At 41.3% G+C, this 24379-nt stretch overlaps 1 protein-coding gene across 4 annotated transcripts; it reads right to left on the bottom strand.

The window, feature by feature from the left end:
* Positions 1–2386: 2386 nt before the first annotated feature.
* LOC124253275 (probable imidazolonepropionase) lies at positions 2387–24348 on the bottom strand. Of its 4 annotated transcripts, none has more exons than XM_046687015.1 (11): positions 24272–24344; positions 16592–16661; positions 14005–14151; positions 13546–13695; positions 12198–12304; positions 10451–10515; positions 7855–8132; positions 6543–6768; positions 5581–5799; positions 4445–4605; positions 2387–3446 (listed from the first exon to the last, which is right to left on the bottom strand). In XM_046687015.1, the coding sequence occupies exons 4-11, from the start codon at positions 13680–13682 to the stop codon at positions 3344–3346; spliced, it is 1296 nt and encodes a 431-aa protein (XP_046542971.1). In that variant the 5' UTR covers positions 13683–13695; positions 14005–14151; positions 16592–16661; positions 24272–24344; the 3' UTR covers positions 2387–3343. The 4 variants fall into 4 exon arrangements, with proteins under 4 accessions (XP_046542971.1, XP_046542973.1, XP_046542972.1 ...); XM_046687017.1 differs by having other exon boundaries at positions 14005–14030; XM_046687016.1 differs by lacking the exon at positions 14005–14151.
* Between the last annotated feature and the right edge of the window lie 31 nt (positions 24349–24379).

The following is a 24379-nucleotide window of genomic DNA, read 5'->3' as shown; positions in this document are numbered from 1 at the left end:
AATACAAAACCTATCCCCGACACACGGCGCTGGGAGATCGTGACTGCTATGATCACCATTAGGCAGTAATGGTCCTAGAAGAAAACGAAAACTGTCTACACCATCAATACATCATACATAAAGATTAGCACAACTATTTCTCAACGGTCTCAAACAATATTTCAGTCGGAACAAAACCTGTTAAGCTATCACGATGACTTTCAAGTTGTCTCCAAATCATTTTATTCACTGTTAAACGCTACGCACTCATTTGACATGGACAATAAGCATTTCGTCAGACTTTGATATCATGGAGCGACGTCTACGGTAAGAGCAACGTTTCAATATTACCTTAAGCCCTCACGTCAGTTTGGGAGAGCCTACTAAATTAAGACATCTATTTTCAATGCTCAAGTATGATATATGAGGCGTGACGCTCACACAGCCTTTTATTTACAGCCGTTTTATTAAAACCCAAACTGAAAGCGAGGATATAGCTACTTTACAAACGGGGGAACGTCCATCATTGTGGCGTTTTATGGCGAACGGACGAGGTGTGATTTGTTCAAATGATGAAATCTGTGAATATCCTCCGCGACCTTGTCTTTCGGACAGGTCAGGGTGTACACCTACTTTGTACGTGGGCACGTGCTGCTCCACTGACCACCGTATAGCTGGACAATTGTCCTATACCGTAATTGAGCTGTCGCTACGACACTAGGTGTCGCTGTATCTTATCGCCGCCATCTTGTATTGAGAGCCAATGGGCGGTCATTAACATCTACTTTACGCTTCACAGTCGCTACATCAAAGGAAAATGAAATTGAAGGGAGAGCGAGGACGAATAAAGAAATTAGTGGCAGTTAGTGGAAAGTGTTTAATGGCACTTACAGCCCAAAATACTCATAAACGCCGCCATGCCGCCATTTCATTTCATTCCAGGCCGAAAATATTGACCAAGGTTTGATACCTAGCAGACGGCGGCATACATCGCTACAGCTCATGCGCAATGACCTTCACCGCGGGACCGAACTATGATCGGTAGTCCCGCTGGGGTGACAGCGTGCATATGGTGGACTGTGACGCCGAAAACTATTCACCGTCCTGTGTGAAAACCATGTAAAGACCATGGGTCATTTGATTTGCTTTACATAAACTGCTACAAGTGAAAGAATTTTCTCTGAAGGCGAATAAGTCAAATATCATGGTAAAACAGGATTAGTAGAAGATTGAGTTGTCATCCGTTTTGGATGCTCTGGCTGACTTGAAGTGACACATGTTATACGTGTGTGTTGAGTGACGTGAAAACGGATTCAATGTATTGTAAGGAATTTTGGGAAAGGTTCAATCGTCTGGAAACCATTCCGGGGTTTGGAATGGAGGAAAGTTGTCTTGGTTCGAGGTCGTGTATACAACAACTGATCCATTAGACAAAATGTCCATTGTTAAAATGGAAAACTGATCCGCGACAGATTTTGATGAGATTTTGACTATATTCTAAGCATATTTTAGCGTGTGCGTATATGTAAATAAATGCAGGGGTCTGGCAGTGCGGTCTCAGACGCATGGGCGAGTACACGTTGAAGTCTTATACAACTTTTCCTATACATACTACACCAAAGAGAACCTCCGTGCAAGAATATCAGACTCAAGCGTTCTGTACAGATATCTAATAGCTCAACACTAACGTCACAACAACATAAAACTCAGTTAATTGAAAACAGAAGTGTTTCCATAATGTTTTTCAGAATCAGAAATTTTAATTTTGGCTTGGAAAATGAAGGTCGTACCAAGGTTTGAAAGTGCTTTAACGAAGACTTATATCGAAGATCTTAGTACATACATTGCTTTGTGTAAAACTGGACTTGTCTTTAAGTAAACTGGTCTATCCTATTCCACAAAGCGACCGTAGGGCTACGAGTATCGTAAGCCAATGTTAAACCATGAGAGATACGATGATGTTAGCCCCAGGTACACATTGAGTAACAGGGCCCAAATAGGTACCAGGATTACAGAGAGTTCTATTCGACTTCGGAAAGTGGAGATCTGATAGGCCTTGTATGGCAATCCAGCTTCAAGCTACCTGGCGGAACTTACGTATTCCATGCAAAACGAAATTCTGACATCATCGAAAGAAAACACAAGAAAATGTGACTACGTATATCTCCCACATGAGAATCAGTCATAGATCACAGGATCCACGGGCACAAACGAGTGAATATATTTTATAATATATATTGGTACATTTGGGAAACTAAACGGATTTGAGATGGTCCCAGTCTCCAGGAAAAACCCATTGCATAACAAAAAAGAAAGAAAAGGTAATGAAATAGGCTGATGTTTCAAAGACCTCTTGGAATTTAAATGACATGCTCTCTTATCCCCGAGTCTTAAGAAGAAGAGTGAGAACAAGATAGAGCCTGATTTATTGACGGAATTGATACACATCATTAGATCTAATTTGCCCATGTCGCCTCCGCCTTGTGTGCACGTGGGGGGACAAATGAGACCACGAGCCTTCATTCTGAGTGTTGAACATATCCGCCGACAGGTAGTTTATGATCGACGGTGATAAGAGTGATGGATGGCGCGAGATCTGGGCGACTATGGACGCCCGTGGCACGTGCTCCCTTCACGGAGTCTCAGCACCGATGCTGGTGACGATACCCGTGATTTATAATCTCCGCCGTGGTCATCACTGGACATCGAGCGGCCATAAAGTGATTCAAATTGTCTGGCTGCTTTTTTGATGTTTCAGATTTCAAAAGAGACTGACAAATGAGAGAGTTGCCCACCAATGATTACAAATAGCTGATGCGTCTTAATTATCTGCCGGCTGTCGGGTCCCCCTTAAAACTATTGAACGCATACAATGGGTTGGACATCCAACAGGATGCATTAGAAATAAAGATACTTTTATTTTTGCGTTTTCGGCAAAGCCACAAAAGAATAAGTATTGTTCTCAAGGACTATGGTATTGGAACATCGGTTAAACTGATGACATGAAACTACTCATGGACGAACAGGGAGTGAGTCAATGAGCTGGTTTTAGCGCCGTATTCCAGTTACATCACGGGGGGTCTGCTTAATGTGGGAGAAACGCCCGAAGAGATGCATGTCTCTTACCACTTTTGTGAAACCCATGACCATGTGTATGGAGCTGACAAACATTGAAACGTAACTGGGATTCCAACCTAAGATCATGGGTTTTCGGCGAACCCAAGGGTAGCTACTCTGCACAGCGATTCACACAGGTCAAGCATATAAGTAACGTTAAATTAACATTCAAAATCTGTTCCGTAAGAAGTCAACAAGCAAGCCAATCTTTGGCAAACAATACATCAAACAAACAAAACGTAGCGGATTATGACGTTGCGGATGTTGTCTTGCTGTGGACCACGTCACCGTGCCAGATGACGTGCTGAATGACGTCACTACAACCAAACTGGTAGATCAGATGTTCCCACCTGAAAAGGAAGAATACAACATGTCGGAATCACCAATTACAAACGTCGCAGTCTAGAGCTGTAAACCATGACGTCACTATCAAACCCATGAAGCGGCCAGGCTGAGTAACTGTTCTCATTGCTCTTTAGTGGCGGTGGGGTAGCCTAGTGGTTTAAGCGTTCGCTCGTCACGCCGAATCCGGGTTCGATTCCCCACATGGGTACAATGTGTGAAGCCCATTTCTGGCGTCCATCGCCTTGATATTGAAGGAATCCGCTAAAAGCGGCGTAAAACTAAACCCACTCATTCACTCACTCTTGGCACTTAAGAAAAAGACTGGACCCCGTTTCACAAAGCTTTCGTAGCGCTACGACTGTCGTACTTCCTATACTGTAACATAAACTTACGACAGTCGTAGCACAACGATAGCCAACGTTCCTCCAAGCGATCGTAGCGCTACGACAGTCGTAAGTCTATGTTAAAGTATGGGAGTTACGAACATCTTAGCGCTACGATTGCTTTGTGGAAGGGACCTTATTTACAGGCTGCAAGAGTGTCATTGGATGAAAAATTGCATCTTACCGCCGTGTCATTTAATATTAAATATATCAAAACAAATCGGAAAGATAAAATTGATAGCAAAATTTTCGAGAGCGAAATTCTCTCTCTCTCTCTCTCTCTCTCTCTCTCCATGCTGTGTTTAATGTTTAAAGTTAAATATTAAAAGTTAATTGGTGCATTTAGGTTTGGCTGAATTCTCTTCTGAAATAGGGTCCACTGTATTTCATAAAGGTGGGGACGTTTAGTAATTGAGCCAAAACGTACTTATTCGTAGATAACCAAAGAGTATTCCAAAGAATAGATCTGGAAGAATACACTGATCGTGCCACGTCCGTGTACCTAGTTGCTCGTGGTATCAACCATGGCCTTACTTCGACGAAACTGGATTTGTTTCAGGCCGCCGTGACATATCTTGTTTATTGCTGACTGCTATGTTACCCAGTGTTCATCACTGTACCTGTGTGCGTCCAAGACGAGAAGATTGGCCACTTTCCCCACTTCTATAGAACCGTGGCTGGACGACATGCCGAGAGCTGCGGCCGAGTTGATTGTACTGGCGCATAGCACTTCCGGCATGGACATGCGCAGATTGACACAAGCAAGATGCATCACCATCGGCTGCAAGAAACGAACGAACAAAATCATTACTGTAATATAAGTGAGTGAGTGAGTGAGTGAGTTTAGTTTTACGCCGCATTCAGCAGTATTCCAGCTATATGGCGGCGGTCTGTAAATAATCGAGTCTGGACCTGACAATCCAGTGATCAACAGCATGAGCATCGATCGATCTGCGCAATTGGAAACCGATGACATGTATCAACCAAGCCAGCGAGCCTGACCACCCGATCCCGTTAGTCGCCTCTTACGACAAGCATGGGTTACTGAAGGTTCATTCTAACCCGGACCTTCACGGGTTGTAATGTAAGTGTAAGTACAAACAAAACCTGACATCAGGCTGAATCAAGAGTACAGTATGCAGAAACAGGTTTACACAAAAATCAATTAGATAATTTTGACAATGTAACATTCTGGAACATGACCGTCCCATCTTGTCCAGAGTCTTTCAGTCAAGAAGGCAAATTTTTATTCGTGTAATTTCAGTACTTTTCGAGAAAACATTTCCTCACCCCAGGGCCTTAAATCTGTAGAAATGATTTTCGGACAAACACGGTTCCAATACTTCACACCAACGTCATGGCGGTAGATGATAATGCTTATATGGGAGTATTAAATTGCATTTTACTATAGGATTAATTAACTAATCTTGTGGCTTGTAGGCCAGTTCGAATCTCTGGCTTGGCTACCTTATTTAAACCACATCTAAAATGTTCCTCGGCTGTCACGAACATCGCAACCTGACAACTCATCTTTCCCATAGTTTACATTATTATAATGAAGAATATAAACACACACATTCCATGTTTGGTAGACTGTCGTAAAATGACCATCTAATTCGTCAAATTATATAATGTTCTACCAATAAAATGACCATTTGGTATTCTCTTCTTCAAACCAATGATCGAATAGTAATTTCTCTGAATGCCGTCCACGTGCTTTACATTATAAGCGTGACCTGAGGGCTTCTGTTCCTACCATTGATAAGCAATATGCATTCGGGTTGAAATCCGACCCCAGTGCAACTGCCACGCCTTCCGTGATCATCTGACGGACGGGAGGGGGAGATAACCGCAGTATATAGGCCGTCGTAGGCAGAATAACTGCCACAGTACCACTCCTTGCCATGGCACTGATACCGTCACGTGACACCTCTTCAAGATGGCTGATGGCAAGGGCACCGATATCAGCTCCCATCTACAACACAGTTGAACGTGATTGGTTTCCTTGATGAAAGCCTTACCTGACGATACACGATGGGCTGACCGTATTCCATCTGTTAGACTTCCGGGTGACTATTTATTTTGCACAACGCCTACACCAGTGTAGGAAAGATAACCCGTCCCAACGTCCGAGACGGGTGAATTTTGTGGAGGACGGGTTAAAAATAAATCTAGTCCGTCCTCATGTCAGGTCAGTTTTAGCAAACCAATGACATATATATAATGATAATAACCTTTTTGAATATTTTTATGTTTTATTTATATTTGGAGGACAGGCTAGATTTTGGCAGGACTGGTAAAAAATTTGACCAGCCAGTCCTGTGGACAGGCTAGATTTTCTGCATCTTTCCTACACTGCCTACACCCGGTATTTGTAAGAGGTTTCAATTCTGCTAAATGCCGGTACGTGGGCAAACCCCTAACTTACCGAATCCCCAATTCTACAGGCACAGAATGGGTATGCAGGAAACCGTCATTGATAAGTGGTAGGAGAAATATGTTAGCATGATGATCGAAGACCATAACTTCCCTTCCCACATGCATACAGTGGACGACATCCCCGCCCGGTGCCACACTGTTGGCGACTGCGACAAAACCACACTCACTCACTCCAACAAACTAGTAGCCATTGTATCCACACAATCCCCAAGTTAGTCGCTCTTATAAGACAAAAGTATGACGCTGGTGACCTAGTGGTCAATGTGAAGAGTTCCGTACCTCGGCGGAGTTCAGACAGTGCAACTCATCACCATGGAAGTTGACCTGTAACCCCGCAGCTTTCCCCGCCAAGAGTATATCACGTGACTGTGTGACGTCAAACACCCCTTTCTCACAGAACACGTCGATGTTGTCTACGTGGAGCTCGCCTGACGTCATCAGTTTCTGTATGGCAGGGAGCTGCCTCTTGATGACGTCATCCGTAGCCTCTGCCGCGGTTCGACCTCTGATAATAAAAAAACCCAAAAAATTTTCAAGGTGATCACAACATATGTACTTGGTCTGAAACATGAAATTATTTCTAAGAAAGAGAGGAGTTATATCTGAGAAATATCTCAAAGCTCCATTTGGAATGCCACTGTCAGTGTCCCAGTCACATTTGTCGTTTAACGTCAACTTGGGGGCAGCTTTCAAAAGCTATATATTCAATAACATTGTCTGGGCCTATTTTTGAAGTTTTCTTAGTAGTACGTGTCATACATTAACCTTAACTTACGACTATCTTGGCGCTAAGAGAGTTTCGAACATGGGATGAACTAACTTATACATGTTAACAGAGGGCACCTGGTGGAAGACAGCAGAGCGAAGATTGAAGGACAAAGAAGGAAAGTCTACGACTGATCCTAAAGCGCCCGATTACGAAGTAGTTCTATTGTAATTCATCAAATAACCAAGGAGTTGTTGAATTGTTACAGTTCGTGCGTTCACTTTGAAAGATAGTTTTCTTTTACTTCAGAACACACCTGCCCCACCTTAGAACATGGTGTATCTATTGTTGAAAATCGCTTGCCTATTTTAGAATTCCTCCGCTCAGTTGAGAAATTGTCTGTTTTTACTTGAGAGTCTCTCCTACGTCTGCTTTAACTAAACATCGTCTACAGGAACGATGTTTTTATGGATAGACAACTTCTTTATCGCAATTGATGCGACGTTGAGGTGTAGATGCTACCTCCGTTATCAAGCAGCACCGTTCATGTTCATCATACCAGGGGCGGTGGGGTAGCCTAGTGGTCAAAGCGTTGGCTCGTCACGCCGAAGACCCGGGTTCGACTTCCCCACTCTCTACAAAGTGTGATACCATTTCTGTGTCCCCGCCGTGATGTTGCTGGAATATAGATGCTTAAAGCGGAGGTTTTACCAAACTCAGTCAGGGTCACTCATCATACCAGCTTCTTAATCCACTCAAAGAAGATACACATCGTCTGGTTTTACTTCATCTCTTCGTGATACCATACTTCGCTTTATACTATATAGAAGGTCTTACTTCGGGACAGCGTGAGGTTTTACTATGGGACTATATAGATGGTCTTACTTCGGGACAGCGTGTGCGCCACAGTATGTACTGGACACGTCAATACTGACGCTCTTTCTTCCCTCGTCTATCACTCTCAACATCTTCAATTCGTTGTCCGTGTCCAGACCATATCCACTTTTACATTCAACCAGCGTGGTACCAAACCGGACCATGGCCCGGAGCCGACCACAGAACGATTCCAGTAGCTCCTCTTGCGTTGCCCGCCGGGTGTGGTCCACGGTGTAGTGTATACCACCGCCGGCGTTGTGCACGTCCATGTAGGACGCCCCGGCCAACTGTACACACATGACATAAACGTTCAGTTATAAACAAACAAACAAACAAACAAACAAACAAACAAACAGGGCCCCACTTCACAAAGCTGTCGTACCGCAACGACTGTCGTAAGTCTATATATGAAAGTATGGGAGTTTAATTTACGATCATCTTAGCGCTCAGTTCGCTTTGTTGAACGGGGCCAGGAAAATAAATCCCCCAAACACCCCTCCTATTCTTTTCTGACATCGAGCGAGCTAAGGGCAATCTCAGCTTATTACATATTCATCGAAAGAGGAACTGAGAATTCATAAAGGTGACGCAGCGTTAGCACAGGCGGAACAAGTCTTTGAATTTTCACAGAACGGCGTGACGCATTCGTTACGACTGAGATGGATCGGTGTATATATGAAAACGCACTTACATTTTTAAGAGGTGTGCATGTTAATTATATATACCTATTCTGTTCGTGATGCCATAGGTTACATAAAACATTAAACAGTTCAAAGGCAATAATATGTATTGTATAACACACACACAATGGCAGTTTTATCCTTGTCGCCGGTGTACGAAAACCCACTAAATCTACCAGGGTGGAGTGAGTGAGTTAGTGTAGTTTTACGCCCTTTTAGCAATATTCCAGCAATATCACGGCTGGGAACACCAGAATTGGGCTTCACTCATTGTACCCATATGGGGAATCGAACCCGGGTCTTACGCGTGACAAGCGAACGCTTTAACCACTAGGCTACCCCACTGACCCAGGGTCACGGAAGGAGGAAGAGGAGGGCACATAACACTCACTCACTCTGTCATTACCGCAATAAAACTCATTACATTTTAATGTGATATTCATATTGTCAGCCCGACTGCTTCACCAGCAAACACCACGTGGTGTCATTTCCATGAAGCATTCACGGATAAAGAAGCTATTTTGTGTTTTCTTGTTTATAAGCTTGATGAACATATCAAAATACACAGTGGTGAGAAGAATAACACAATCAGCAGGTGGCGAAGACAAGTTTGTGAGATGTGAAATTGACCATTCTAAATCTGTTACTGATCAGTGACCGCCATTGTAAAAACAGATGGAAACAGACAAGTGGATCACATCAGTCGACTATTCTGGGGTACATATGCTTGAACTCTTGGTTTTTTAAAATATAAATACATATAGTGCCTTCCCCTCATTAATGAAATCTTTAAATTTTGATAAAGCGATTTTTGTGTCCTGACACAATTACAAACTCTCGTTTCCCCAGCATCACAGATGAGTTGAATTTGTGATTTTACTCGATCGTTAGTTTTTCTAAATAGAGTTAGAATTAAAGAATAACTATATCTGTGCTTAACAACCTTTGACATTAGTTGACGAGACAGACTGAGTTTTTGAACAAATCTCAGTTTGCAGAAACAAATGTGATACTTTTAATCGACATACAGATGTGAATATCGCTGAAAGTACAAACTCGTTAACACATACTATAGCGTTACCATTAAATCGTCCACATTAACAAATGTCCGGATAAACGAGTCATGGGTAGTGAGTATTGACTCTGTCAGTGAGTGAGTTAATATTTAGCGTCACATCGGCAATATTTCAGCCATATCGTGACGAGAATAATTCAATTTACATCAATATTAAAATCAATAAATTTAGAACGTAAAGACCTGTCACCGAAAGACAGTAAAAAACTAGAGTATCACAGATAAAAATGTAAAACTAGTACGTTATCATAAAATTAAATCACTATAGACGATACAAAATACTACGGTCCTTGGGGACTTACAGTACTTTTGATACCTGCATGGACCCTAGCTGGATATTGACTCTGTCAACTGAAAACGCCCCTGTCATACGCCATCCGGATAAATAGATATCTGGATAAGCGAATAGTGGTTAGAGAGTATAGACGCGGGGTCGGGATTAGTGAGTGGGTGAGTGAGTTTAGTTTTAGGTCGCACTCTGCAATATTCCAGCTATATGACGGCTGTCTGTAAATAATCAAGTCTGGACCAGACAATCCAGTGATCAACAGCATGAACATCGATCTACGCATTTGGGATACGATGACACGTGTCAACCAAGTCAGCGAGCCTGACCACCCGATCCCGTTAGTCGTACGACAAACATGGGTTAGTGAAAATCAATTCTACCCCGGATCTTCACGGGTCCCGGAGTAGCGAGTTATTGGTAAGGAGTGTAGACGCTGAAATAGTTAACGTCCTGTCTAAAGGGGTCTTGATTGAACAGGTTTGGCTGTAAACGAGACCAGTTGTTGAACTGTGAATGCCACTCCCCCTGTCCAACCCACCATACAGACATACGTATTGTTACCTTCATAGCGAACTCATGCACCCGGTCCCCGGCCCACACAGGGTGGGTGTGGGCGTCCACTAAACCTGGAACAGAGGGGACACAGACACTACATACACTGAATCTAGTCGTTAAGACGAAAGGGTATGTCGTTACAACGATATAGTTTAAACAAAGGCGCACCTCATTTAAATGAGACAGTTTTCCGTTAAACCAGACAGCATGTTTCTTAAACGAGATTTCAAAATAAAGAGTGAGTGAGTATGGTTTTACGCCGCTTTTGGTAATATCCCAGCAACATCTCGGAGAGGGACACCAAAAATGGGCTTCACACACGACTTCGAACGCTATAGTAACTAGGCTTTCCCATCGCCCTCTAAATAAAGATTACTAAACGAGAAAATATTAAATATTAATTTTCTTTTTCAAATTTGGTCCTACATTGTATTTGGTTTTCATTCTGTACGACGTAGGTATCTTCAGTCGCTATTTCTTCTGCGGGTTTAGCTTCTGCCAACCAGTCCAACATCGTTTAACTTTATATTTCTTGAATTATTTCTCGCTCCATGGTTTGTTTGTGCTTCCGTGCAGATTCTAAACTAGCTACCATACACCACACCGGCTATGCTTTCGAAGTGTTCTAAGTTATTGCAAAAAGAATACATTAAATATATTTATTTCGTGTTTGTAAAATTACCATAATTTAATAGACTTGCATCTGAATGAAATGCCACTTAGATAGTGGTCAAATGTAACATGTTATATTTGGGATTACACTTTCTTAATAAAGTAGGCCTACGGATTATAGTAATTTTTCTGATTCGGGATTCGAATCCACACTCGTTTAGAATCGCCAGCACACAAAGTCAGCGGCCATGTGCGTTAGATCGCTGATGAACTGGCGATTAGGATCCCGGATGGTTCACAACCCACAAAGAGTACTAGAATATGGAATATACTGAGAAAGTGTTAATCCCAAATATCACATATGCTACAACTTCTATACAGCTGAAAGAAATATCTCAGCGCTCCTCAACACGAGCTCGAGAACTCGTGGCGCACGTGTGGATTTAGTCGCCGTCTACATGTGTGCAGGCTGTATCAGTATTAGATATGTTGTACAGTCAGATCGTACAGAAAGTTAAACGTTGTTTTACTCCGCTCTCCCCGAGTACCAGGCAACTTTCACTCCGTCGCATTGCTCATCCCTGAATCCCTAATACCACGTAAGAAGTGTCTTACATTGATACATTGGTGTGATTTGAAGTTAAATTACTGAAATAATATAAAAAATGTAAAATGTATAAAGAACCGTGAATGTACAAAGGACATATCTATAATTTTTTAAACCTTGTATTAGCGCACAAAATACGTTTACCACGTTAATAATATCCTCTAATACAGCGTACCAAGAAGGTTTGTCAGCCTGAATTCTGCGCTAGTTAAATATTTTTGTGCTTAAGTTGTATATTTAATCACAGTTTAAACACACCTGACTTCTCGGGCCCTGGTGTTTGACATGGATAACACTGAACGCAGTGTCTTTGGCATAAACACTACAAGACAGGACATATTCACTCACTCACTCATCAAGGAAGAAAACGTCTATGATCAGCTTTATGTCCGGCTTCTCTCCCGCATCACGCCGTGATGTAACTGACAAGCTGTTCAAAACGGCTCCAAAAACCCTCCTCACTCACTTACTCACTCACTCACTCTATCAGTAACACCACCACAACGAACACATAACACAACTGCGACTTGTCACCTGGCATCACACATCTCCGGCTAGCGTTGATGATGGTGGTGAAATCCTCCTCCCTGTACCTGTCTAGTATCTCGCTGTCGGGACCAATGTCGCGGATTTTACCGTCCCTGAAAAAAGCACAAATAAGTCTTTGGTAAGTCTTGGGTGTGCGGTTACTGCACAAATTGATTATGTCAAACTAAACCAACAACAACAATAACAATATTTTTATAAATAAATATATTTATGAAAAATACAATTTACAGATTCTCTCATGGATTGGTCTGTTGTTCCGTCATCCTGTTTCAAACGGGAAGCGGTACACCGATACTGGAAACACTTAAGTTTGATAACTTACTCCAGTTTTACATCCTAATTCAGCAGATGATAAGAAATGTTTTTGAAAGAAATTCACATGTGGGCATAAGCATCAAGGACAGTGCTAGAAACCGTCTACTTTGACCAGGAAGTGATATTTTGATCTGAGTTGACTGAAGTATAACCTGGAATATTACGTAAAACGACAGCGAATAAGATTTCATCTCTAAACATCATGGATAGTACAATATATGACAAGTTAGGCATGTATGCAAGACTTTGGACCCAAACAAAACCATCCTCGTTTATATATCCAGAAGATATTTTTTCTGCTAAGCTCCCCAAGCATGATGAAAACGGGAGTACTCTCCGCAACTGTTTATTATTCTTTCCCATGTGTTTTTGTTTTCAAAACCCAAGATCTCAAATCCGTAAAATTAGTTTAACTAAAGCATCAAACAGCGGACATTAATTTGATAGAACATATGCATGTACTTTATAACAATAACGCTTTGATTTGTGATTACTTTGATGGGTTCTGAAAAGGAATTATACACCTTCGAAAATGATTTCCATTGTAGGTATCAACATTTTCAAGTGATAAGTAACTGAAAGTTACCTTCATTCTCTTGACAGTTTTGGTACCCCCCAAAATCCAATTATTGTCTTTTAAAACCTAATCATTAATTTCTTTACCAATATGCCACAAATTCATTTAGGGTTTTGGCAAGTCGCTGATGATCAGTGTCGTATAAAACATACAGTGTACTTAAATAAATAGTACAGAATGCACCGATAACAATGTGGGCATAAAACCGGTCGAGTTTCGCGCAGTGTCGATGACGGATTGCACAGTATAGGGGGAGTAACTCTAAATTTCCACCTGGCAAAGCTAAGCAGGTATTTTATGACTGCTTCACCCACCCATTTCCGGAAACAAAACATCTAGAAATTCGGTAATTTCTGGTTCCAAGAATCGGAGATCCGGTGATGTTATAACATATCTGGCATTACAGCTGAACCTATATGAGTGAATAGTTGGAACACTTACAGCCCTACCACGATGCTATGGCCCCCTTCCAGTACCGCCACGTGTTGCATGTCCGTGCCATATAGTGCACGTGCACCTGTGTCTGTAACCTGCACGACCTGTCGAGCTGACCTGATCAGGAGTTTGTACCTCGCCATTCCTCACGCTGACCTGAAGGTTTAAGAAACACCGTATGTCACAACTAAAACAGACAACACGCTGGATCTATCTCCCATGTAAGTCGGGCCGTCACAGATACATGCCTGCGCATTATTATTACTACAGGTCATGACCCTCTTTGTTATTACTACAGGTCATGGACGTCAGTTACAGTTTATCATAACATAGGTAACTTTTTAATGCGATCTGTTTAATTACGTGAAAGTTTCTAATTAGGGATGAACCGGTTTCAGCAGGATGGGTATCTCTGACTGGCGACATTCTCACTGTACATGTGAGCGAGATTTCAAACTGACCTACCGTAAAACCCAAAACAGACGCCCGACCTGAAATGACGCCTGTAGTGATTGACTCGCGAGTGAGTGAGTGAGGGTTGGAGCAGTCTTCCAGTTACATCAACACGTGTCAGTTGGGAGGAAAGTGAGAGTCACGTTTTCAGATTAGAACCTATTCATTCAATGCAAAAAAACGCATGTTTTAATCAAAATACACGTTCCATTGTTATGGAAACTAAAAATGTTTACGGTAATTTGAAACGGTATGCACCGACTGTATGGTGTCTGTAATAAAGACGCCAGTCCGTCTATTCCAATTACTTTAGTCTTTATTCATGTAAATGTAGGCCATCGGCCCATGGTACAACGTTATACATTGGCAGCCTTCAAGCTGCAGCGACGACGATTGTTAGCATAGAAGATGAACATGGCAAGATTTCTTAACACAAGAGGAGTAGCATTACTCATCAGTCGATTAAATTTACGCAAGGTTGGATGGGTGAAAACACCGACAGGGATAAAACGTTTACGTAGATCATCATAGACAGTACAAATCAGTAAAAAGTGGTACTCATTTTCTACATAATTACAGGATCTACGGTAACCTATGTTGACCTGAAGTAGGTTATCTCCAGCTGTGTCCGTCCCAGGCCCATAAAGGGCACAGACTCCAGAGGCACAGATTACGTCCAGCCATAGGTTATCTGTTGTGTTTGTCAGATACTACTGCGTCTCTCCCAAATGTTCATAAACAGTTTTATATAAACTCACCAAAATGGTTTAAATAATATTCTATTACTGCTTTTTGCAGATGATGTTACCTTACTTGATGACACTGTTATTGGTTTACAAAGAAAACTTGATACATTGTATCGTTTTTGCTCAAAATGGGGTTTAGAAGTCAATCTTGACAAATCTTGTATAGTAGTATTTAGAAATGGTGGATATATCAAGAAATCAGAAAAATGGTTCTATAATGGAAACCAAATGAATGTTGTATCACACTATAAATATCTAGGTGTTGTTTTTTACCACAAAATTGATATGGTCGAGGACATGTGAAACACTAAGTCTTCAAGCCAAAAAAGCCTCGTTCCCTATATTTAAAATGTTTAAAGATCTTCCACATATATCTTTGAAAGTTGCTTCAGCAATATTTGATAGTAAGATATCCCCAATATTATTGTACGGTAGTGAAATCTGGGGGGCATTCATATCGTCCTCACATTGAGAAAATCCAATGTTTCTTTTTCAAACGTTTTCTGTGTGTTAATAAAAATGTTTCTTCCAATGCTGTACTTGGTGAAATTGGCAGGACCCAATTATGCGTTAAATATTACGGCAGATGTATCAAATATTGGTGCAGAATATTACATATGGACAATAATCGACATCCCAAATCATGTTATGAAATGTTAAAGCTGCAAAACGATAGTGGCAGCTGCAACTGGGTTACGTCTACTTTTATTCCGAACTGGATTTTCTTACGTTTGGATTACACAGGAATGTGGGAATATAGAAACGTTTATAAGTGAATTTAGACAAAGATGTCAAGATATTGAAATTCAAAATTGGCACTCTAGGATAACATCATCTTTTCTAAAAGACTATGGAGCAATCAAGTCCGCCCTCGAACCTGAAAAATACATATTGGAACTTTGTCATAACAAGGACCTTATACGCATTTTATGCAAATTCCGCTGTTTAAGCCATTAGTTAAATGTTCAACAACAACGTTATAATAATAATATAAATTCCAATGTATTGATATGTGACAAATGTGATTTTAATGTTACACAGGATGAATTTCATTTTTTACTTGTGTGTCCATTCTATTCTGTACAAAGAAAACTGTACTTACCTAGTTATTACCATACGTTTCCATCAAGATTAAAATTTAAACAACTTTTAACAACAACAAATGCACATCTATTGAAGTCAATAGCATTTTTTCTAAAGCGTAACTTGCCTGTAAGAAAATGAACTAATTACATTGTTTTTGTCTGTCCATCCGCACAATATTGTTCTTATATGTTTGTACTCTTGGCCATGTGGCCTCAAATACTGAATAAACTTCTTCTTCTTCTTCAAAACGGCACTGTCGGTGATAAAATATACATAAGTATACTTTTTAAACGCTTCTGGAAAGATTTGGTTTATTTTGGCTGTTGTTTAACGCCGCACTCAGCAGTTTTCCACCTATATGGCGGCGGTCTGTAAATAATCGAGTCTGGACCAGACAATCCAGTGATCAACAGCATGAGCATCAGCCTACGCAGTTGAAATACGATGACATGTATCAACCAAGTCAGCGAGCCTGACCACCCAATCCCCTTAGTCGCCTCTTACGGCACAACGTGGGTTGCTGAAGATCAATTCTAGCCCGAATCTTCACGGGTGCTTCTGGAAAGAACAGTCTTAATGTGAAATGGAGAAACAGATGGAGACAGACATTAGATATTCATGAACATACATTCTCACAGAACACCCTCAGACAGAGAAGTGTGTGGTGCTAGGGACAGAATACTGCCCCGGATCCTGCTCAAATACCCATGGAAGCACATTGCTGCTATAGTCTAAACATGTTCATCATCTACGTAGATAATACTTACATCTACATAGAAAACACTTTCAGATCGTGGGTGGTAGATGGAATATTGTGATGTGAAGTTCCGACCTTAGCTGAATAAAGATGAAACAAACTTTGGATATAAACTGACGAGCAAAAGAAAGTACACAGGTGTAATTGTTGCTGCAATTCCAAATTTGCGTTCTGACTAGTAAAATTATTGAAGACCACTGATAGTATAGAACGCAACCATCATGTTTCATTTGCCAAAATGCAACCAAAAACATCTGTGCGTGTTTTGCACGAATTTTCGCACGAGCACTTTTCTTACAGAGGGTATAAAACCTGTTTGTCTTGAAGACTGAACAATCACTTGACAAAAATCCCACGAGAAAAATGCCAAGATTGACGTCGGCGCAACGAGAACGGGCCACACGAATGTGGCAAATGGGTGCTTCCAATAGCCATATTGCAAGGACATTGGGTTGCACAGGACAAGCCATAATTCGGCTGTTTAACCGTACGGGCCTACCGACCGCTGCGTGGAATGGCCTTGACCTTCCAACAAGACGTAGGAACCGTCTGCAGTGGTCATCACTGCATCGCTGTTTATTGTTTCAATGTCATTTTGCTGATAAAACACGTGTATTGTAGTGTGCTTCAGCATAATTTTCCATTTCATCAATAGGTTTTGTTATTTTTATCTTATTAAAGAAACACAACCTGTGTACTTTCTTTTGCTCGTCAGTTTAGTTTATACAAATATCTATGCGATATATAATTATGTAAGTCTATTTACATTTGCCTATTTTCTGTATTTTCACAACTTTCTGAAATCATTTGGAATTTCACAATGTCAGCGTGAAAATGAAACAATAAACTAAACTAATCCTTTATCAAAACTTCGACACATTCAAGATTTACTTCATATAATCTTCAGACTTAATGAAGCCAGTATACCATGGTAAACCCGGAAATATAGTCGATTACTGAAGCAAACATGATCGTACTATACACCACTTTTCATCATTGTAACATCGGATTTTATAAAGCAGAGAATCTGATATCTGAACCGATCATACTTGTCTTATAATTGTGTTTACAAACCCCAATAAGTAAGAAAATATGCAATTGTTGTTGGGATTTCCTACAAAATTCATGAATTTGAAGTGTTTTTGAAATTATCAAGCATGTTCATGTGACCTTCAACTTGACCTTGAGCTTTAAACAACTTTCATGTCTCTGTTTGTAAACAGTTGAGTTGTATGTTAAACAAGCAATCACTGAACATATGCATAAAGCAAAATGTAAATGTGATCTTTGATTTATTCACATACAGACTGTCATTGAAAGTCCTGGCCGCCATATAGCTGCACGATATACCGAACATCATTGAAAAACGCACCAGTCTAAAATTGTCCATATTTTCATCAAGATGGATTTCAAATGCATGACAATTGCCTAGATCAATGAATATAACTAACATGAAGTCGAAGGGCATGTCCAGTTGAAAAAAATGCTTTTTCAGAAACAAATTCCTGTCCAACATGAATGAAGGGCATGTCTTGAATTCCAAAATGCTCTTTATCAACATGCATCCACATGCAGCCACGCCATGAAAAAAAGCGCGAATTTCATTCTGAAATCATACTGACTGTGACATTAAAAGCAGGTGTATGAGAACCGATTCTCATTGCTTCACTAACGATTGTGAAACGAGGACAGAGATGCCGAGGTTAACACCTCACGAAAGAGAACGTGCACTAGGCATGATTCAGGTTGGCACCAGCAGCAGGGATATTGCTCGACAACTTGGACTTGGCCACTCCACCATCGTTAGGCTTCATAGACGACATCAGTAGACATGCAGCACCCGTGACCTATAATGACCTTGGCAACAACGTGTTACGACGCTCCATCAGGATCGCCATATTGACCTTGTCCATATCAGTGATTGAACACTGCCGACTGCCAGGACTGCTGCACTAGTTCAAGGTTGACGTGGGGGTCATCAGCGCTGACTCCATGCGACGCCGTCTACACGCTACAGGGCTCCATGCTCGACGTCCTTACGTTGGACCAATTCTGACTGACAGACACCGTAATGAGCGTATACATTGGGCAAGCAGGCATTTTCAGTAAAGGTTACAACAATGGCATGGTGTCGTAGTCACTGACGAGTCACGTCTTCATCTACGTAATGATGACGGTCGATTACGTGTTTGGCGTAGACGTGGTGAACGTTATGCTGATGAGTGTGTGGTTCAGACAGACCTTTGGGTGGTGGGAGTATCATGGTCTGGGGTGGAATAAATTACAATCACAGGACAGCCTTCATGTCTGTCAAGGGAGAGTTAATGCCCTTTATTACCGTGAGCAGATTCTTCAGAACCACATCGTATCTGTCTTCAATCACCACCAAGATGTCCATACTTTTCAACAGGACAACGCACGGGCACACACAACAAGACTTTCCATGCAGTATCTGGCCCAGCAACACATCCAGGTTATTCATTGGCCAGCACAGTCGCCAGATGTATCCCCCATGGAGCACATGTTGGACGAAATGGGTCAAAGTCTTTCGCGGCGACAACAGATGCAAAACATCCGGGAACTTGTGGCTGGACTACTGCAGAAGTGGAATGTCATCCTCAAGAACTCTATTCGGACGCTTATTGACTCAATGTTGAACTGCATGTGTCAATGCAAATGGCGGTCACACGCGATATTGACTTTTCGATTTGACGCCACGTGTGTGATCCTTTCTGACTGTGGAACATTTCAATGAATGAGCGTCTTTTCTGTGTTGTTGTTTTTGTCAGTCGTCCATCTGTTATTATCAACTCAAAAAATATCTATTCCTTACACATGCTTTTAATAATCTGAACTTTTATAAGTGGTGCGTTTTCAATGATGTTCAGTATATAATGCATGATATAAATTAAATACATTTCTGTGATACAATCTAAAATGCATGGTAACCATGGAAACGCCCTAAATCCCACGTGTCCCACAATTACTGGTCTCAAATGTATTTTGTGAGAAAGCTGAGTCTGTGAGGTGTCTTAGATACATGGTGCTGTTCTTATACCATACTCAGTAGTTAAGAAAGATGCGAGGTAAAGCATAGAATTTCAAGCATGACTAGCAACGCAACCTTTGACCTTGACCTTCTAGCTTTTCTAGCACATAAAGAAACTGTGCATTGTCAAAATATTATCCCAGTTGATATGTACGATAACAATGTCAAAGGTACATATAAACTTTAATGGAGGGATCATGAGACCATAACAAGTCGGGAGAATTTCAATTGAAAAGTCAATCACAATGACGTCACGAGTCCACAAGCGGGACAGGGGTCAAACGACCATGTCACAAGCTAAATAACGGGTATGTCCACCATCGGCATTGAGAACAGCAGTGCATCGACGACGCATAGAGCCTATCAAACGTGCAAGGAAGGCTTGTGGGATGTCACGCCAGATTCTGCCAAGTTCTGTTGCAAGGTCAAGGACGTTATCTGGCGGATGAGCCCACACCAGTTAAGTTGCCCTGAACAATCACCAAAGGAGTTCTTTGGCGTGCTGTTATTCCACCCCAAATCATCACGGAACCACCACCAAAGCGATTCCTCTCCAAGACACAGGCCTGTGCATAACGTTCTCCCACGCGTCTATAGGCACGTTGACGTCCATCACTATGGGAAATGTTAAACCTGGACTCATCTGTAAAAAACAACATTTGTCCACCAAAACAAGGGTCTGCGGACATGATTTCGGCACCACATTCGGCGAGCTTGTCGATGACGTTGTGTCAGGATAGGCCGTATGGCGGGACGTCGTGGTCTGATCCCGTGATGACGTAAACGTTGTCGAACTGTGTTGGGGTGGATACGGCGAAGTCCTGGGATGGTTCGGGCAGTCATCACTGCAGTCTGAAACCTGTGGCGAAGATGTGTCACCCTTATCCATCTGTCCTGTCTTGGCGTTGTTACACGTGGACGTCCAGAACGTGGCCGATCGATGACGTCATTTGTGTTCTGGTAGCGTCTCACCAGTGCAGAAATGGTGTTCCGGTGGCAGTGGAAATGTGCAGCCACTTGTCGTTGAGACATTCCCCCACGGACCATCCCAGTGGCCTCATGACGTTGTGCAGACGTGAGCCTTGGCATGCTATGCGTTTCAATAGCCGTTTAATTTTTTGAACGATCGCAAGGGCAGGGGTTGAGCTTCCAAAGTGACAGTATTGTATGGCATTCATTTGCTCTGTTTCTCTTCCCCGGAATGCACGTGCAACAACGTATTGCACGTCTCAAGGACGAACCCACTGACGTCACGGAACGTGGCATGTGCATGCATGTTAGATACATGTCACTAATCTCTCAGTTTAAATCCTTATCTGTCTACACAGGTTTGATAAATTTAGATTTTCAATTTTTGTATGCACAGTTTCTTTATGTGCCTTGTATATATAGCAGTTATGTTCTGAATAATAGCATGATTGCCATGGAAATGTCCTTAACGTTAAAAGACAAGTTGCCTGACACTTTCAAGTCTGGAAACATTGCAATTGGTTTTGGGAAACTGGAGATTCCAAGCTTTCCAACCATACCAAATACATCTTGCTATACCGGTAGACCCATCTGCTTTACTTTGCCAGCAAGCTGGAGATTGCCACTGGTATTAAATTCCGTACCTGTTAAGAGGAGGCCGAGCTACACCCCTAAAAGGGGTGGTGGGTCGGGGTGGGTGGTTGGGGTGGTGGGGATATTGGGAGTGATGATAGCTGAAATGACCGTTTCAAACATGGGTTTCTCCCCTTGTTGCAAAACTGAATTATCTGCTTCTATCATTTAACATTTTCGAAAAGATATTAATGATCCCATTTGCGTCCAGCAACGTATGTATACATGATGACAATATGGGTTGCTTTTTGTAGTGAGTAACTTATGTTTAACGTAACAGTGTTATCCAGTGAGTGAGCTAGTTTAGATTTACGCCGCACCCAGCAATATTCCAGCTATATGGCGGCGGTCTGTAAATAATCGAGTCTGGACCAGACAATCCAGTGATCAAAAGCATAAGCATCGATCTGCGCAATTTGGAACCGATGACATGTCATCCAAGCCAGCGAGCCTGACCACCCGATCCCGTTAGTCGCCTCTTACGACATGCATGGGTTACTGAAGGTTCATTCTAACCCGGACCTTCACGGGTTGTTATCCAGCATTATCGCCCTGGACAGAAAATCGACGAGTCATGATCAGAGATAACAGACACGGAAGAAAGCATGACCAACGAGCATGTCATCGGTGAAGGGTGACACGTGATCATGCAAGCTTTGTTTGTTTAATGACACAGTCTGCCGTATTCCTGCTATGTGGCGGTGGTGTGCAAGCTGTCAAGTCTGGACCAGACAAACCAGTGACTAATATCATGAGCATCGATCTACGCATTTAGGTATGATGGCAAGCATCAGCTAGGACAGCGAGCCTGTCCATCCGACTCCATCAGTCGACTGTCACAGGCATGAACATACATTTAACAAACAGTTGACCTACTCCTTATCGCAGTCGACTCTTATAAACATGAGATACTGAGTACCTCTTCATACCCGAAACGTGTCGGTTGGGTAGCCTTGTGGTTAAGCGTTCGCTCGTCACGCCGAAGATTCAGGTTCGATTCCCCACATGAACCGACATTACTGGTGTTCCCCGCCGTGAGATTGCTGGAGTGATGCTATAAGCTTATTGGTTGTAAAACTATACTCATTCACAAATTATTACTATTACTGTTTCCGGTCATGTAACGTTTGGTGTAGGTATTACCATCCTCTTTTGTCGTTACGTTCAAGGTCATGATACAAGATCAAGGTCACAAGTCAGTAATGACAGCACAGTCATCACATGGAGCCTGTTTTCCAGTGGATCGGAACTTAAAACTTTTTTATCATTTAAACTTGAAATTCATAATCGATTTAGATTAATTATTACTCGCCAAATGTGTATTATCACCAAGTTTAAAGCTATACAGACATACACTAAATCAAGTGGACAAGTTCGACTGGGTCTGAACCGACGCCAGTCCAACCAGCTCATGTCTACAAAGTAATTATATACCACTGTTCATCAAGATATGCTTTTGGTATATGAACTGCACACGCCAATTTAAGCTGCGTCATCGACTACCCTTCAATTTTTTCAGTTAATATTGGTTTAGAACAGATACGCGTTTTTGGATAACTGTTTAGTGAGGATGCATTTTAATATTTTGTCTTCAGGCAACAAACTTCGCACTTGGGTGTAATCGGTTATGGAATCGCTGTGTACAGTCTTGCAAAGTTTTCGGGATATTAACTGATAGTACTATTTTTGTGAAGTGTTTCGACTTCAACTGTTGTAATACTAATCTACAAATACAAATTACCTTGCTGGAAAGCCATTGCCGTGAATTTAAGCTTAATGTAAATGCAAATAAAACAAAGGTTATTGTCTTTAAGAATGGCGGTAAACTGTCCAAATCAGAAAAATGGCTTTATAACGGAGACTACTTAGAAGGTGTTAAAGGATATAAATATCTAGGGGTATTTGCCAATACGTTGTCATGGTATCATCATGGTAATAGTGCTGCTTTACAGGGACGAAAGGTTTTTATGGGCATTTACAGTAATTTAAAGAAATTGGGCAATGTAAATTTCAAAACATATTTCAAAATATTTGATACAAAAATTAAACCAATTTTGCTATATGGGGCAGAAGTTTGGGGGTTTTCTCGGTGAAGCATTGGAAAAGGTTCACTTGTACGCCTGTAAAAAAGTCTTAGGTGTTAAATTAAATACCCCAAATGTGATGATCTATGGTGAATGCGGTCGCTTCCCACTTCATCTAGAAGCACAGATAAAGGTTATCAAATACTGGGTATATCTCTTGAATATGCCTGCATCAAGATTTCCTAAGAAATGTTATAACATGAAGTATTTGTTTGACACCTACGGAAAATCAAATTGGGTAACGAATGTTAGAAATTTACTGCCCAAAGTCATTTTATAATGCTTTATCGCAAAGATTAAAAGATATGTACATTCAGACCTGGAACTCATCTTTAATACAGTCGCCCAAATCCACTTTTTACAGTACTTTTAAATCTTTTTACCATACAGAGAAATACCTACACGATATTAATCTTAGAAAATTCCACGTTTCATTATCCAGATTTAGATGCTCTTCACATGATCTTATGATCGAGAAGGGCAGATATTATAATATTCCAAGAGAAAACAGATTGTGCAAATTTTGTGCACTAAATGTAATTGAAGATGAGTTCCACTTTTTGCTGGTATGTCCTTACTATGCTGATTTAAGGACAAAATATCTACCACAATATTACTATTTACATCCTACCATGTTTAAATTTAATTTTGATAATGAACTCTAATAATACAACTTATATTCGTAAACTTGGTATGTATATCCACCATGCTTTTGAACATAGAAAATAACGTTTGCAAACATTGTGATTGTATGCCATTATTGTTTTATATTTTGTACTATAGGCCTGTGGCCTCTTCAGTAATGGAATAAAGAGAGTTGACAATACTAATCTTTATGTTTCATATCAAATTAGTCACTGGTGGATATAAAACCGTCAACAAAATCCAAACGTTTGTTGTAATTCCACTATGAAATATATCCAATGTAATTTGTGACCGACATAAACATACTTACAATGGTTATTCTGTGTGGTGCCTGATCTGGATCGCGCGGTGTTTCCAACACAGCCCTTATCTGTCCACCACTGTGACGTAGGCATTGACGATAGGCTTTATAAGACAA

The sequence above is a fragment of the Haliotis rubra genome, unplaced genomic scaffold, assembly GCF_003918875.1.
Source record: "Haliotis rubra isolate DU_JTF1 unplaced genomic scaffold, ASM391887v1 Scf537, whole genome shotgun sequence".
Lineage (NCBI taxonomy): Eukaryota > Metazoa > Mollusca > Gastropoda > Lepetellida > Haliotidae > Haliotis > Haliotis rubra.
Note: the sequence above shows the minus strand (reverse complement) of the source record. Positions and strands in the feature narration are given on the sequence as shown.

Coding starts and splice junctions, on each gene's coding strand:
- LOC124253275 (XM_046687018.1), bottom strand. CDS start 13,682: ATGGCGAGGTACAAACTCCTGATCAGGTCAGCTCGACAGGTCGTGCAG. Junction 10,516..12,197: donor CCGGAGATGTGTGATGCCAG/GTGACAAGTCGC, acceptor CCTCTGTTCCAG/GTTTAGTGGACGCCCACACC. Junction 8,133..10,450: donor TGCATGAGTTCGCTATGAAG/GTAACAATACGT, acceptor ATGTGTGTACAG/TTGGCCGGGGCGTCCTACAT.